This window comes from Cygnus olor, chromosome 21, assembly GCF_009769625.2.
Source record: "Cygnus olor isolate bCygOlo1 chromosome 21, bCygOlo1.pri.v2, whole genome shotgun sequence".
Classification (NCBI taxonomy): Eukaryota; Metazoa; Chordata; class Aves; order Anseriformes; family Anatidae; genus Cygnus; species Cygnus olor.
Window position 1 is genome coordinate 5,311,022 of NC_049189.1, and position 15,037 is coordinate 5,326,058.

A 15,037-nucleotide genomic window follows, 5' to 3' on the forward strand; every position below is an offset into this window, starting at 1 on the left:
AAAAGAAAAAAATTATTTATTTATTTATCTATTTTTTATTTAAAACTAGATTTAAGCCCAGCAATGTTTCCTGTTTATTTCCTCCTGAGAAGGGAATAGCGTGTTTGACTTGTTCTTTGTGCTTTGATCCCGTTTGTGAAGATGTTTTACAAGAGCTTGGTTCCACTGTATTTCCAAGCTCCTCTGTGCCATAGCCGAACACTTCACGGTCCTTGAGAGATAATTTTGTGATGTAATACAGGTTCTCTGTAAAGAACAGAACACCTCCTCATCCCCATGCTTTTCTGCTAAATGCTACTGCCTGTCAGCACCATAACCTCGAAAAAAAAAATGACAAAACATCGGGAATACTACCAAGACAAGTTATCTTCTGAGCACCTCATAGTGGACTGCTGGATCTGGGCTGCAGAGGTATTTATCTGGCTATGTTTAGGCAGGAGCAGGCTCTCGTGTGTAAGCTAGCACCCTTTAGAGAACGGACTTTATCACTCTTTGTGTTTGCAGGTGTGGTGGGCTGTTGTTCCACACCAGGAGAAAGGCGTGTGCCACTGGCTCTTCCAGTGAGAAACCCAAGACAGAAGCCAATCTGTCAGCACCTGACTTGCCTGTATCTGCACCAACCTTACTTTTCCCCTCCTGTGATGATTTCCAGATTGTTACCTTCCTCTTGCAAGCAGTGTTGGAGCCCGCACTGGGTCATGTGGTGTCAGACTAATTGGGCACCTTCTGTCCCAGCAGAGTAAACTGAGATCATAACCTTACAGGGATTAGGAATCCAATTATCTGGGGAAACAGCAACCAGATTGAAATATCCCTTCTAACCTCTTATTGCTTAATATTCCAGACCTGTTCCACCTCCCTGCACTGGAAGTTTCAAAAGTCACCTAATAAAAAAGATTTGAATTTGCCTTAAATAGCTTCCATAAAGATTATTATCATCTACTGATAATTCCATCTCTGAGCCTGTCTTGAATACTTTCTGGATCTAGATGAGCCAAAGAGAGCTAGCTGATGGCTTTAAAAGACTACACTTATTTACAGGTCCTCTAGCGCAAGGGCAAGGCAGGTGGCTTGTGCGATTAAGCTGTGTTTTTCAAATGCCTAGGAGAAGACTTTACTCTTCCTGCCCTGCCATTTCCAGTTTGATTTATGGAACTCACCACTGCATGACAGAACTGAGAGCTAGCTACAAGAACAAAACTGAAGACAGGGTTGCAGATGCAGATAAAAGACAGATGCTTCATTATATTGATAGTGGTGAGCATTTAAACCTTTGCAAGGTTTAAAATGATTATTGGGTAAAGGAGAGGTTTACCTACACTATTTAGCAAAGCAAAAGCATTCAGCACTCAACCAATCTGCGAGAGCCAGAGTGAATGGCTCTTTCTGCAATGGATGGCAGAGGAAGACGATTTGGGTCTGTGAATCCCCTTTTGCATGTATGTGACAGAAAAACAGACGATGTCAGTAAGGGGGATTCAGAACCGTGTATTGTCTGCAGCAACCTACTTGTTTCTGTTTCCAGAAAGAGTGTGTGGCTCTCTGGGTTCCCTGTTTCTTGGGTGAGCTACAGATGAATAGGTACATTTACACAGTATGTAATCCCATGGAGCAGTACGATATGGAACAAGTAAGAGAATATTTGAGAGATGGAAGATGCAGGTTAGTGAATGGGAGTGCAAGATGTGATCCAAAAGCATGTCAGTTTTACACTGAGGCCCAGGGAGGCTTGCGTGAGCTGAAAGCACATCTGTTTCCTGACAGAGCGCTTGCATTTGCCAGACTATTTAAGGATCTGCCTTTCATGTAGATTTCTGCAGAAAAATCTGTATGTGCCAGACTTCCGCTCCTGATCCAGGAGATGATAGTGAAGGGAGTCAGGGAAGCTTGAGAGTGCACAGTTGCAGCATGTCGTGAGAATGTTTCCTTCTTGTTTGGTCTGACAGTGGGACGGACATGGTGGGAGCCCCAGGAACAGGAGAAGCACTGTGAGACACTGAGATTATTCCCTCCTGTACCACCACGCGTTGTTATTCTCCATTTGCAGCCTCACAGAACCTGTTCTAGAGCTGAAATGAATTTTGTGATGTACTTAGTGCTTTTCATTTTGGCCTTAGACATTTTTCCAAATTTTTCACTTTCCTCTCTTTACCTGCTGAGTCAGACAATGCGTGTCTTCCCCGCTGCTCCGGGGCTGCCGGGCAGCACCCCTTCTGCAGTCACTGGAGACAAACAGTGAAGTCGGAAGAATTCAGGGGCAGTAATGAGGAGAATGTGGATTGAATCATGGAGGGCCCTGGCAGGCACTACTGCTTCCACTACTTTCAAACAGAGCACCTCTGGGAAACAAGCACCCTATGAACTGTTGTTTTCTGTAAGTCTTTAGGGAGCAGCGTGGAGGTGTGCATTTATTTTGATGGCAAGATGGAAAATATTAGAGCAACAGGCAGTGTACAACAGGCTGTTCCTTAACCTGCCCACTGCTTGTTCTCTGTAGGATACTGGTCTGTAGTGGGAATTTTCCCACCAAAGGAGTTAGGAACAGGTATAACTTGTTCTCATCTGGGTTTGGGGCACAGAGGTTGCTACACCCATTGTTTTTTATTAGTTTAATCTATGTTGAAGTCTACAAATAAATGCTGGGACCCAGGTGGAACAGATGAGATGTGACTAAGTTCCTGGATGATCGATAATGAGCAGGGACTGGAAAATCAATTGTGTTAATTCCTGGCTTGTCACTGGGATGAAGAATTAATGAGAAAATCCGTCTAACTTAATGGTATTTACACATTATGCAGAATGTGATAAAATTGTCCTCAGGTGCCGCTTGGCATCACAATTATGGGATTACTGTAGATCCAGAGGCAGGAACAGAAATCCACAAGCACAAAAACTCCCTTCTCAAACAACAAACAAGTGATTACTGACTAGCTAGAAGGGCTGGAGAAAAAACCAGGCAGGCATCATCCTTTTCTTCTTGTACTGCACACTTTGGGACTGATTGCAAGGGCTGTGACGTTGGCAGGTGATGATTTGTATCAGATGTGGTGCTGTGCTGCTGGTAAACACCGTGCTCTGGGGGAATCCTTCCCTCCAGGATCTTAAAGCTCTTCGTAGATAGCAGGGAGGCTGCTCACCTCGAAGTGCAATGGGTTCTATCAGAGTTTGTCCCAGACAAGCAGCAGTAGTGCGGCACTGAGGGGGAAGCAGCAGTGCTATGTTCCCTGTGCTGACCTGCCAAAGAAGTCTGGTAGGAAGCAGGAGATGGCTGGCGGACTCCTGCCGGAATGTGTGAAGCTGTCAGTAGCTCCTCTGCAGCAGAGAGCACACGTACCTGTTTGAACGAGTGGCGAACACTGGGCTTGATCATGAGTGACAGAAAAGCAAATCCATCTCCCCAGCTGCCTCCTGCCCGCCAGGAGTTAATCCAGCCGAGACAGCACCAGTATAATGGATGGTGTCTTACTGTATAAGTCATCCACGAGCCTCGTGTACTCAGAACACCTGCATCCCTCATGCTTTTCTTGTCAGCCCCCAGCGCCTTGCTGTTGTGCTTCCCATGCCCTCCATCCTCCAGTCTACGCTGAAGTGTGCTGAGTGCTTAAAATCCCAGCTGCTCCCAGGGCTGCTGAAAGGGGAATAAAGGGAGATGCTAGATGGAGAGTGCCTCGAAATGTGTTTGGTGCCTTCTTGCTAAAGATTTGGTGCAGGCTCTTTTCTCTCCATCTCAGCGTGTCAAGGTCTTAGTTGTGCTGGAAAATTTTAGAAGAGAATGATAAAAGGTTCTTACCTCTGACAGGCAGACTGCTACAGGGACATGAGTCAGACAAATGGACCAGGCCTCAAATACCTCCAGAGCTGAGCTCTGCTGTATCATGAGCCACATTTTATAGCCTAGAGGTCCCAATTTGCAAATCTTTTTTTTTTCTTTTTTTCTTTTTTTTTTTTTCCTGTGCTTGAAGCTTCAGAAAATTTCTACAGGACACGTGAAGTCTTGGTTATCTCCTCCATGTTGTGTTGTCCTGAGGTTTTCTACAAGGGTCCTTCTCTAACTTTCATTGCCTTTCTTTGCATCAGCCAGATGCTATTGCTAACAAGGGATGTAAGGAGCCTCTTTGCACTGCAGTCTGCTTAGCAAGAAAGGGACGCAGATTTTTCACAGTTCTCAGGCTGCTTTAGCAAAGCTTCACATGTTGTCCTCTCTGTTTGCAGACTTTGAAAGTGCTGCTGTGTTGGATGCAGCAGGAGACTTGTCTGACAGCAGTTGTTTCAGAGATCCCATGGTAGGGGTCCCTGGTATGCTGATGGGCAATGAGCAGAGACAGGCTTTGCAAAGCTTTACTGTGTGTAATTTGCTATGAAAGGAAAAAAAAGAAAATCCAGAATGAAACAATGTGGGATATACTTTTTGGAGATGCAAAGGGGTGATCTTTGCCAAGATTCAAATTTAAACCAGCTATTTTTGCAGATGCTCAGTAAAATCCTAGACTCAGGCAAAGACAACCTGTGCTATGATGGCATTTGCATGCCGGAAAGGAAATACCAGAGTGCCATGAAGAAAAGCAGCTGAGATCCTCTTAGTTTGAACTCTGTCTCATGCGTGGGTGTATTTCTCTCTCTGTATGTTACCTAACTGGGAGGAATCGATAACACTGTAAAAACAGGATTTCTAGGGTGTGACTGTTTTGTCTGGCAAGAGCTGTAAACGTCAGTTCTTCCAGCTCTGAGAGCGTTCAGGAGAATCTCTGTGCAATGCCAATGCCAGTGCACTTGCAATACACGGGTTGTGTCATTCGATGCTCTCCAGCGGAGGGTAATGGCTGTCCTTGGCCTCTCAGCCGTGCGGTGCTGCATCAGCCGGGGGCATTTGGGAGTGGTGCACTGAAGCAGCCTGCTCAAGTCCAACCATGAATTGGTGGTGTACCAGGTGTAAGGTCAGGAGGTGAAACTATTTGCTTGTCCTTTATTTTTCCTGTTGTTTTTTTTTAATTTATTTTTTATTTTTTATTATTATTGTTCATTTCATGGTGAAGGAAAAATGTGTTTAGGGGTAAGGAGGACAATAGGATCATTCTTTGCTGAGGTGCTCTGAGAAATCTCTAAGCCCAAAGGAGTTTGCCCCTGTACTGCTCCTGTTCCTTGGAACTCCTCACAAAGGAAGCAGCTTTGGACATGTGTCCAAGGTGTTGGGGGCTTAGGGAAGGCGTATTGTTTCTCATTCTGAATGTAAGCAAATTCAGCCCTGACAAAGCCAAATGAGGTGGTTGCTGTGGCTGCCAACTGTAATTAAGAACAGAATGCTCTCCGAGTAAAAAGGAAGTGAAATCCCAAGAGTTGTCAGTTCTCTTCATTTCTGACAAGTCTGTGGAAAGCTGCCTCCTTAATCCCCAGGAGTCTGGAGGCCCTCTGCCTTCATGAGCTCCTGCAATGCTGCGTCACACCAACGTCGGGCAGGAAGGACACCGAGCAGATCGTGCTCTGCCTGCATGCCCTGACACACAGGTGTGCTGCCTCATAGGGCATAAAGGCACCTTTGGCTGGCTCCAAGCTGGATCACTTGGGTCCAGAAGAGACAGTCCATAATGATGTCCGATACTTGGCTGATGCTGTGTATTTTGCTACCAGCAAAATCTCCTCTGGTACATTGCGGGAGGGGATTCTCGGGACTGAGAGCCTCCAACAGTAATATTTAGTGCGGGTCTATGCCCACTACAGTGATCTGTCCTGGGAAGAGAGGCAAAATGCTACTGAGAGAGATAAAGGCTTGCTTCGTACTGAGGTTTATGTTTAGGAGGTAAATTACAGAAGAAATTAGTGGTTAAGGCATTAGTCTACAACTTGCACGGTAAATTCTGTGCTTAGTGGCAGCTTTTGTGTCTGACAGATGATCAGTTGCTTCCCTTCCCTGGTCTTGGTGCCATGAAATGGGCGTAATAGTTCTGCTCATCGTGCCAGAGTGTCGTGATGATAGGTCTGTTACGACGGTGAGGTATGCAGTTACTGCTGTGATGAAAGCTCTATCAGTAATTAAGATGGAATTTCAGTTGTTTTTCTCCCTAGGTGATTTCCCCAGGCCTGGTTTTGGGATAGGGCTTGCTGATAAGAAGCAGAACCAGGGCTTCCTTCCTTTTATTCTGCTCTTGTCTACAGGGCAATTTCACCTCCTTCAGTTGCGGGCTTAATCACTGGAAACTCTGCAGCGCATGATAAGACTGTGAGGAAAGCAAGATTAAAAAGCAAAGGATTAAAATCTAAAGGACTCATCCGCTATGTGCTCTGGAGAATCTGCTCAGACTGAAGCCTCTTGGAGGTGCTGCGTGGATCTCTATATTAGTGCTGACAGGAGGAATGTCGCTGGGTCTCTATTAGCAGGCTGAGCAGCCATGTTCCTGACCTTGAGCAGCGCTTTGGCATCAGCCTCTTCAGACCCTTGCTTGGAGGGAAAATGCCTTGAAGATAAGGAATGAAGAGCTGGAAGCTTGAACTGAAAAATCTAGATTCTGGGTAACAGAGTGTGTTTGATGGGGTTAACTTCGTTTTATTTCCTGGGGCAACGATAACAAGACTTACTTTGATTTGGTGTTTGGTTTCTTTTGAGAAAATCCTAGGCATTGTGGACTGCTCACGAGCATGTCTTGCGGCTAAACGCAGACAACTACATCCTTCTTATGCCTTTGTCTTTGGGAAGTGAGTAGGACTTACACCAAGCGCTACCTCTCAGCTCTGAGAGTCTGCAAAAGAGGGGAACCTGTGGTCTGCTAAGGAAGCAGTTTGTGGCTAATCCACAAGCATTCAGAGATTTCCTTGAAATTAATGGTATGAACTGCTCAGGAACTGAGAACGAGTGGTGGCAGGGAGAAAGGGGGGCATGGGAGTAGGTTTGGGAAGAGAATCTTCTATTGAGGAGTAATGAACAAAATAAAAATCTCAGCTTGGCTCTTGCTGCTGAGACTCATGCTTGGATGGGCCCTTAAAGGCATTTGTAGACTTTTCTTTGGCAGAGTGGGATGCGTATCAGCCCGTCCTTTGAGATGATAATAGTTCTGAATTGACTTTCAGGGAAAGCTACCTTTAAAGCTTAATTCTTTAAAGGCTGGAGCATTTGTAGAGATTCATTATCTGGTTTCAGAGGTTCCCCTCATCTAACTCTACTCCTGTCTTAATAAGGGATTAATGTGTTGTCTGCCTAGCTTTCAAGTTGTGTTGGAGAGTGGAAAATGATGGATTTGACCAAGTAACAAAACTTGACGTTCATCTTAGTGAAGCAGATATTAAAATTCTTCAACAAAAAAGAATCTCTGTATGCTTCAAAAGCCTGAAATGGCTGAGAGGCTGATGAGATGTAACAATAGGAATAAGGGAAAGGTTTATTAGCAATATTGCAGGAACTCAGAGTAGCTGAATAACTCATAAATCTTTCATGAATCTTACAAAAATGAGGGATGAAATTCTAAATGCTGTAGATATATATGTATACAGATAGATACAGATACATTTATTTTGACTAAGAATGTCTTGGTAAATTATTATCACTTTAAATTAAGGAACTATCTGGATACGATTTATATTATTTTTTTGCCATCTGAGAATCTATTGAACATTTTGTCTCAGAGTATTGTGATCTCCCTCGACAGAAGAAATGGGAAGTAGAATGTTTTAAATATTAAACAAAAGATTTGACTGTGAAATTGTTACTCCAAAGCGGGAGTGGGATAAAGCAGGTAAACGAGATTGCACTCCAATTTATTGTGGAACCTCTGCGATTTCAGCCAGCAACAAATAATCTGATTTGTGCTCCTGATTCCCTGCAGATGGCCCAGTAAAACGTCTCCAGGAAACGAAATTTGCCATTCTGGCAAAGAGGGAGAGAGCAGGGGAGAGCAGCTGGAGGATGCATAACCTGCATTTCTCTTTGGGTCTGCATTTTTCTATCACAGTTCTCATTGTATTGGGGTCTGAGCCAGATCTCACTGCAGCCTATGCTCAGAACTCAGCACTGCAATGACCTGGGACCTCAGGCAGCCACACCATGCCCAGGACGGCTGAGCACAGACCAAAGAGAAGAGAATCAACCGAGCACTACAGGATAGCTTAATGGAAACATCAGGCTGAGGGTTTAGTGGAGAAGGGTTGTTGAGGAAAGGATGTAATTTGGAGATTTCCAGGCTTACAAGAAAGTTCTCTGTCTTATTCCAAGTAGCTGTATTTCTTCCCCTGCTGGGAAGCTAATCCTCTTTGATCTTCAGAGCTTTGCCTGTGATTCCAAAAGTGTGTCAGCCTCAGTGCCAGCTTGTTAGCTGTGCATGGGGGCAAGAGGTCAAAAATCATGAAAAATGATATGGCAGCAATTGCTTTCTGAGCAGGGAATGAGAGAGAAATATGCTAGAGACTTCCTTGGCCTTGTTTCCAGAGGTGCTGTGCATGGAATTGGAAAGATTTGAGGGTCCATACAGAGGATCCTCATTCTCTTCCCTAGCCTCCATCCTATTTTAGTGTCTGTTCCCTCAGTACCTCAAGGCCCAACCTTGGTATCCTTCTGCTGAGAAACTTTTTCAGCAGATCTGGTTAGAAGAATGAAGATACTTTGCAGTATCCCTGATCGAAGCTTTGGGAAGCTCACAGCTGAGGAAACTTCTCTTTGGGTGAGATGACCGTGGCTTTCTCTGCTTCTGTGCAGGCACGCAGCTCGATGCTGCATTGACCCTGCAGAGAAGTGGGATGGCACCCACAGCAGCCTGAGAGCTTCCACGAAATCCTGGGCTCACTGGAACTGCCCTCTGACCCATGGTGCTGTGCTGTGCACATCCGTGTTACATGCAGATATGAAGGCAGCCAGATATGCAGGGAAAACCACTGCTTTATTCCTCTCTGACGTCTTTTTATTGGCCTCTGGTGCTCAATTTAACAAGTGCTGATGGAATGCCTTGTGCTGGCGGCTTGGGAAACCGAAGTGCTCTGCTGCTACAGAACATGGCTAGGAGTAGTGCTGTTTCCTCAGGCTGCACAGTCCATGTGGTTCAGCCAAGTACCAAGCATCCTCCTGTAACACTGGAAGGCCAGCCCGTTCCCTGTGAGGTGGCACCGCTAAAACGTGGTTAGTTCCTGACAGCCGTACAGCTGCAGGAGGGAGCTGGAGGGGGAGATCTGTCCCACTGAGGGCAAGAGCCAGGAGCTGTCTGTGGTGAATATAAAGACAATCCTTTGGGAATCTGCTGGGCTATGGTGTACCCTCTATTTTCCTCCAGCTTTCTACCTAGCCCCCCAACTACCAGTGAAAGTACATTCCCGTGATGTTGTAGCCTATGCCACACAGCAACTGTGAGATGCTGACAAGCTGTGGTTACTGATATCTTCTCAGGCAGAAAGGCTTTTTACTCCAGTGCTGTTCAGTCCCACGTCCCTTGTGTCCAGCACAAAATACCTTGCACGCAGTGTGAGGATTGGCTGGAGACAAGGCTTCAGTTACATCACTAGATGGAGCTCAAATTAAGGAAATACTTGACTTCGAAGCCCCAAACACATTATTGAAGAAGCAGTTTTTAGAAGCTGGTGTGGGAGGGGTGGCAAAGTAAGGAGGAAAGATTTGATGTGATGTGAAGAGAATGGAGTGGAGCATGTGTTAAAGATGGGGGGTGCTAGAGAAGGTGCTGCTAGAGGCACGGAGCTGAGAGCTGTTGCTTTTAACTGAAGATTTAAGCTTCAGTCCAACAAGGCACACAGTTCTGTGAGGAGCTGCCATATGCCAAATTTATGGATAATTTGGGCACTTGTCCTAAGAACATGTTGTGGAATTATGACTGATAAGGACAATTACTACAGGACAACGGCTTCTTGCCCAGCACAGGTACACGTGGGCACAGTGTCTCTGCAGGCGCAGAAACATCACAGGATGAAAGGGCAAAGAGTCATCTGTTTGCACCAGTTTATTTCAGCCTTTCGCACACGCCAGGCAAGTTGTCTCACTGGTGTCACTGAGAGGAACGTCCTTTCTGTATGAGGGAGGTGTTGAGGTTGATTTCTTTGTGTTCCCTTTCCATAATGTTCATACCTACCAGTCTTATCAGGCAGGCAGGAAGGAAATTTTAAATTCAGTTTCTGTCAGCATCAACATCAGAATCAATCAGGGAACTCATTGTTTGCCAAATCAGACAAATGAAGCAGAAATAATTCAAAATGACAATTGTAACTAAGCAACCTAGCCTGACTAGTGAGTGGTGTAGAAAATGAAATTAGTGAAACATTTTGATAACTGATTTCAGGTAACAAATCTGTTAGATTTAAAAAAATCTCCCTCTCTCAAGTGATATTTTGCAAAATAAGGAAGAAAAACTGGTTGAAAAAGTTTTTTTTTGTGTTGTGATTTACCTGGTAAGTAAGCTCTTTGGGGCAGGGATCATCAGGGGTGGTTTTTTTGAGGTCATATTGCACCTAGCACATGGGGTACCCTCTGACACTTGCAGCCTATGCATGTAACTAAGTTCAAACTAAGGAAAGTGGGCTACAATCAGATTTTCCAAACTTCATAAATAGATTGTAAAGGCTCAACAAGTGTCTAGTATCTGAGCATTATGTATTATGGGTTAGTATAGTGCCCTTGCATCATGATAAATGTTTATCGGTCAGTCATTTGTTAATGGATAGATATTTAATGTTTGGTAGCCACATTATTAATGCAGTCCCAGTATACACGGTGATGAAATGATGAAATGAGAGCAGCACTGGGGTAAATGTGCCAAAGCTCAGCATCCTCACAGACTCCTCCTGCAACCCATCCCATCCCTGGTGCCACGGGACTGGAACTGTCCTCACACTTAAGAGTCATTGGCTTTTCTAAGTACAAACCAAGAGGGAAGCCTCGTGGGCCAAAATCATTTCTGCCATGGTTGACCTGGCTCAAGCAGAACCACACCAAGGATAGATCTGTTCTCTTCTGCTATTTCTCTGCACCTCCAGGGCTTGAAAGCCGGTGAGGGAGTGATGGTATCTCTTGCCGACCTCGTATCTCTTTGATGTTGGAGACCTTCTTAAGCCTTGGGCATTAACATCCTCCTCCGCAGGCAGCCAGTGACAGCAGCAGCGTGTAGTGGCTGTAGTATCATTCTTTAGTTTCTTAATAGCACAGTATAATGACTAGCTCTGTTACCATATCACTGACACAGAGCATTACTAATTATGATGATTAATGGGTTTAATTCGCTTAGAAATAATAATGTGCAATAATTCCATTGTCAAAGCTGAAAATCTGGAGTTCCAGCTTTGGATCCTGTCAGCGCTGTTGTTACAAACCCTTTTGTGTTGGAGAAAAGTCACCGAGAGATGTTATTTCCCACATGTTTTAGAACACAAGCTGCACTGGGAATTCTCCTATCCACTAATAAGGCTGCTTTGCCACCAAAAGACTTCTAGGAGAAATTCTGCCTTGTTTTTTCTTTCATATGCTTAATTTTTTCTTTAATGATGCTTTTGTAAACAATAAGAAATATTTATTGAGGTAAAGGGCTCTGCTGTTTTCTTGCAGTGGTGGAAGAGAGAGAGCTCTTGCTGGCAAAGAATAGGAGTGGCATTATTCCTTTTGAGGCTGCTGGGCAGGCTCTATAGAGCTGTTTTCTAGCTCTCGGCTGGCTGGTACTGCCTGTCTCCTAGACCTGAAGGAGCAGTGTTGGAAGAAATTGCTTACCTCAGGGTAGTTTCATGCTATTTCTGTCCATGTGCAGTTTGAAAAATTCATTATTTGTAGTGTCAAAGCCTCCAAGGAAGATCAGGGCCCCGGCTGAGCGGTGCAGAAGCGGTGTAGTCCCTGCCCACCCTGTTCCTCTCCAGCCAGCCTGGCTGCTTCTCTGCTTTCTTCCCACTTCAGCTCCGTCTGCCTGCAAGATCACTTCTGAGCTTTGTAAGCACGGCAGAAGAGGTCAGATACAATGCACTATTGTCTGTGACTCAGGAATCTTTGTGGCTTTAATTGTTGATTTAATTATCTCTTCCTGTGAGCAAGAAACATTCCCCAGAGGTAAAATAATAGAAAAAAAAACACATTTCCTCTCTCAGCTGTCTTTCTGAGATCTAGCTGCTCTGTGCTCACAGCAGCTATAAATAAACCGCACTTAAGCCCTGGTGACTGTTTTGATTCTGGTGAGTCACCCAATTGATACAGCTTTCATCTGCGTATCTCTGCCTCTTCCCGTTGCATATCTAGTATCCCATTTTGTTGTGATCTGTGCTCGTGTCAGTACTTTGTGTGAGGCTCCGTACCTGGCAAAGAACTAGCTCACATGCCCAGAGCACTGCCTGTTAATCCTTAATGGGGCAGAAGCATTAACAAATTAATTGCTTTGTGATCGAGGGGAAACTGAGGCAGAGAAAGGTCACCTAAGGCCTCCCAACTGATCGCTGACCAACAGGAATAGCAGGAGGTAGCCATGTCCCGTTAGCTGTCGAATGCTGCTTTCTGACTTAAACCTGATGTAATCTGTGCTGCATGCGGCATAGGTGATTGACCTTTCTGCCCAAAATCTCCCGTTAAGCTGCTGTCCGGGGCAACTGCCCTTTAATATTGATGCGCATTAAGGTCACAGTTGCTTGCTCATGTTCCTTGATAGGAAGGTGATATTTCTCAGGTACACTAGAGGAAGGAAATCAGAGTGATTTACAGTATTTGGCAAGGACTTGTCATAAATCTGTGTTTTTTACCAGCCAAACCTGGCTCTCATTGAAGCCCATACTTAGATTTTTCTGGCTTCAGCAGGAGTTGTATGAAGCTATTACGCTGCCAGCCACTGGTGTGATGAGGTGCTGAGTGCATTTAAATAGGACACATTGCTCTCTGCTTCTTGCCCCTGTCAGTAGATAAGTATCAGAGGCTTACTGAGGTGGAGGCTGCATGTCAGTAATGAGCAAAAAGGTGCCTGATATATTCTGCAAGGCACCTGGAGAGTCAGTTCTTTTGGAGAAAAGCCCTGGTAGAAAGAAAGGATATCGCTGCAGTTATGAATATCCTAAGAACCATGACCCGGGCAGCCTGCCTTGTCCTCGCTGAGCTGTTCAGAGCTGGCGTGGTGTGCTGCTGGGGTACCCCAGCAAGAGAGCTGCCTCTGCAAAGCCTTTGCTGTGTGCCCTCTTCTGCACCAGCCTGCGCTGCGTGCTGCTGGGCTTACATACCTAATGAGCTGTCAGTGTGCCAGTAAGCTTATTTAATTCTCCAGCTGCATCTTCAGCTGCTTGCTGTAGCCATAAAAAGGGAATTTGAAACCACCCACAGGCCACTGCGACAGGGAACTGTGCTGAGGTCTGACTCTCACCTCCTGCACTCTCCCTCCTTTCCTCTATTTTCTGTCCCTGCTTGTGAGTGGGCTCTTCACTGCTAGCAGAGGCAGGGTGCAAGATCCTCATCGAACCTCCTGCTTAGCCCACAGTTTTAGGTTGTTTATCCCGTCACTGCCCCTTCTTTCCCTCGTAACTCCAAGTCAGATGAATCTGACAGCCAGCAAAGCCTGCCACTGCTGTCCACTGCTTGCTTTCCAAGCGTTCTTCCGTCACAGTGCTCAGCTGTAGCCTCTACTCCTTGTAAAGGAGTGGGGCTGAGTGAGCTGGCAGAGCGCTGGACTAGGCGTTAAGAGAATATCTGTGCACTTCAGGAACTGACCAGTGAGACAGGGGACAACTCCCGTGTCTCTTCCTTCTCAACTGAAAAATAGGACGTGCCTATTTTTGTCTGTTTTTCTATAAAATCTCAAAGGTGTTGATATAGAATAAAAGCAGTGCAGAGAGGCCCTAATTTAATTTCGGGATCTTTAGAAATGTTGCAATAGCCAAAGGGGGTATTGTGTAGCAGAAAAGAGGGTGATGTTGATGTATATATGAGTTTTTGCTGGCCCAGCTCTTATTCAAATATCCCTTGAATCTGTCTCCCTTCAAATGAAGTGGAATTTTCAGTTTCCATTTCCTCTTGCTCCACTGAAACAGTTCATAGATAATGTTCTTGTTTGTAGTCCTGCCAGGAGTTTTTTAATTACCTGTATGGTTTTATTACATAATGTGGAAGTGTGCTCTGTTAGGCTATTGGCATCTTTGCAGGAAGCAAACAAACCTGATGACATCCATCAAGTTGACTAATTACAGAGAGTATGTTCACTTTTTTCAGTTTTCCTGGTCAATACTGGCACTAGCTCTGCCGCCTGGGCTCTGAGCCTGGCTGCTCACTCAGCCAGTGCTTACCCTGCTGCCTTAGCAGTTGGCTAGTTGGGAGGTCATGGGGGCTTGATGGTCCTGAAAGAACTGGAAAGGAAAGGCAAATGCTATAGCATCATCCCCAAGAGCCTAGGACACATATGATGCCCACGTTCTGCCCTGATCTCTTTCTGCAGTATTTTAGAGTCAGTTCCATCTAGATGTTTCTACCATAGGCGTTTTTAAGAGAGTTAGGAAATGCCTTTGGCTGGTTGCACTGAGGCAGGCTGGGTATCTATTCCGTGGAGCCTTCTGAATTAAACATCCATTCCACGTGTGTTCCCAGTTGTAGGATGCTGGGTATACTGACCCAGCGCCTGCGTTTCAGGCCTTTGTTTAGAAGAAAAAATTTAGAAAATGAGAGCTCAAGTGTATTCCCCTGCATATCCTCACCCTTATGTGCTCAATTACACCTGTCCAAATAAGGTGTGACATGCTACCTCGTAGAAGGAAATCACTTTACACCGTAGCTAGCAATATGGTGAAGTGCAAAGTGGGAACAATCTAACTCAAGGCATGGAAACAATGACGCTCTCTCTGCCTTTCAATTATTGCAGTGTATTGCTGAGGAATCGGGACAGCAAGCCATCTTTCACAGTGAAGTACTTCAGTGACAGACCGAATGCACTCTCAGTACTGGAAGAAATATTACATCATCATGGTAGAAACAGCATTTTGTGGGTAAGCCTTCCTTTCACTGCTTGCTTATACAAATCATAGAATCATTGAATGGCTTGTATTGGAAGGGACCTTAAAGATCATCTAGGTCCAACCCCCCTGCCATGGGCAGGGACACCTCCCACTAGACCAGGCT

The 15,037-nt window shown here is 45.2% G+C and overlaps 1 protein-coding gene across 4 annotated transcripts in view; it reads left to right on the forward strand.

Annotated features, from left to right (window-relative positions):
• The window catches only part of DISP3 (dispatched RND transporter family member 3), a 142,284-nt gene that overhangs the window by 13,456 nt on the left and 113,791 nt on the right, over positions 1 to 15,037 (forward strand). For 3 of the 4 annotated variants that reach the window (XR_005814180.1, XM_040533854.1, XM_040533855.1), the window contains exons 1-2: positions 6,420 to 6,504; positions 14,781 to 14,904. Coding sequence is in view for 3 of the 4 variants with exons in the window: in XM_040533854.1 (XP_040389788.1) it covers positions 6,464 to 6,504; positions 14,781 to 14,904 (165 nt within the window). In the remaining variant the exon portion in view is untranslated. Of the gene's footprint in view, positions 1 to 6,419; positions 6,505 to 14,780; positions 14,905 to 15,037 lie in introns of those variants that run through there. The other variant, XM_040533856.1, reaches the window with a different exon arrangement.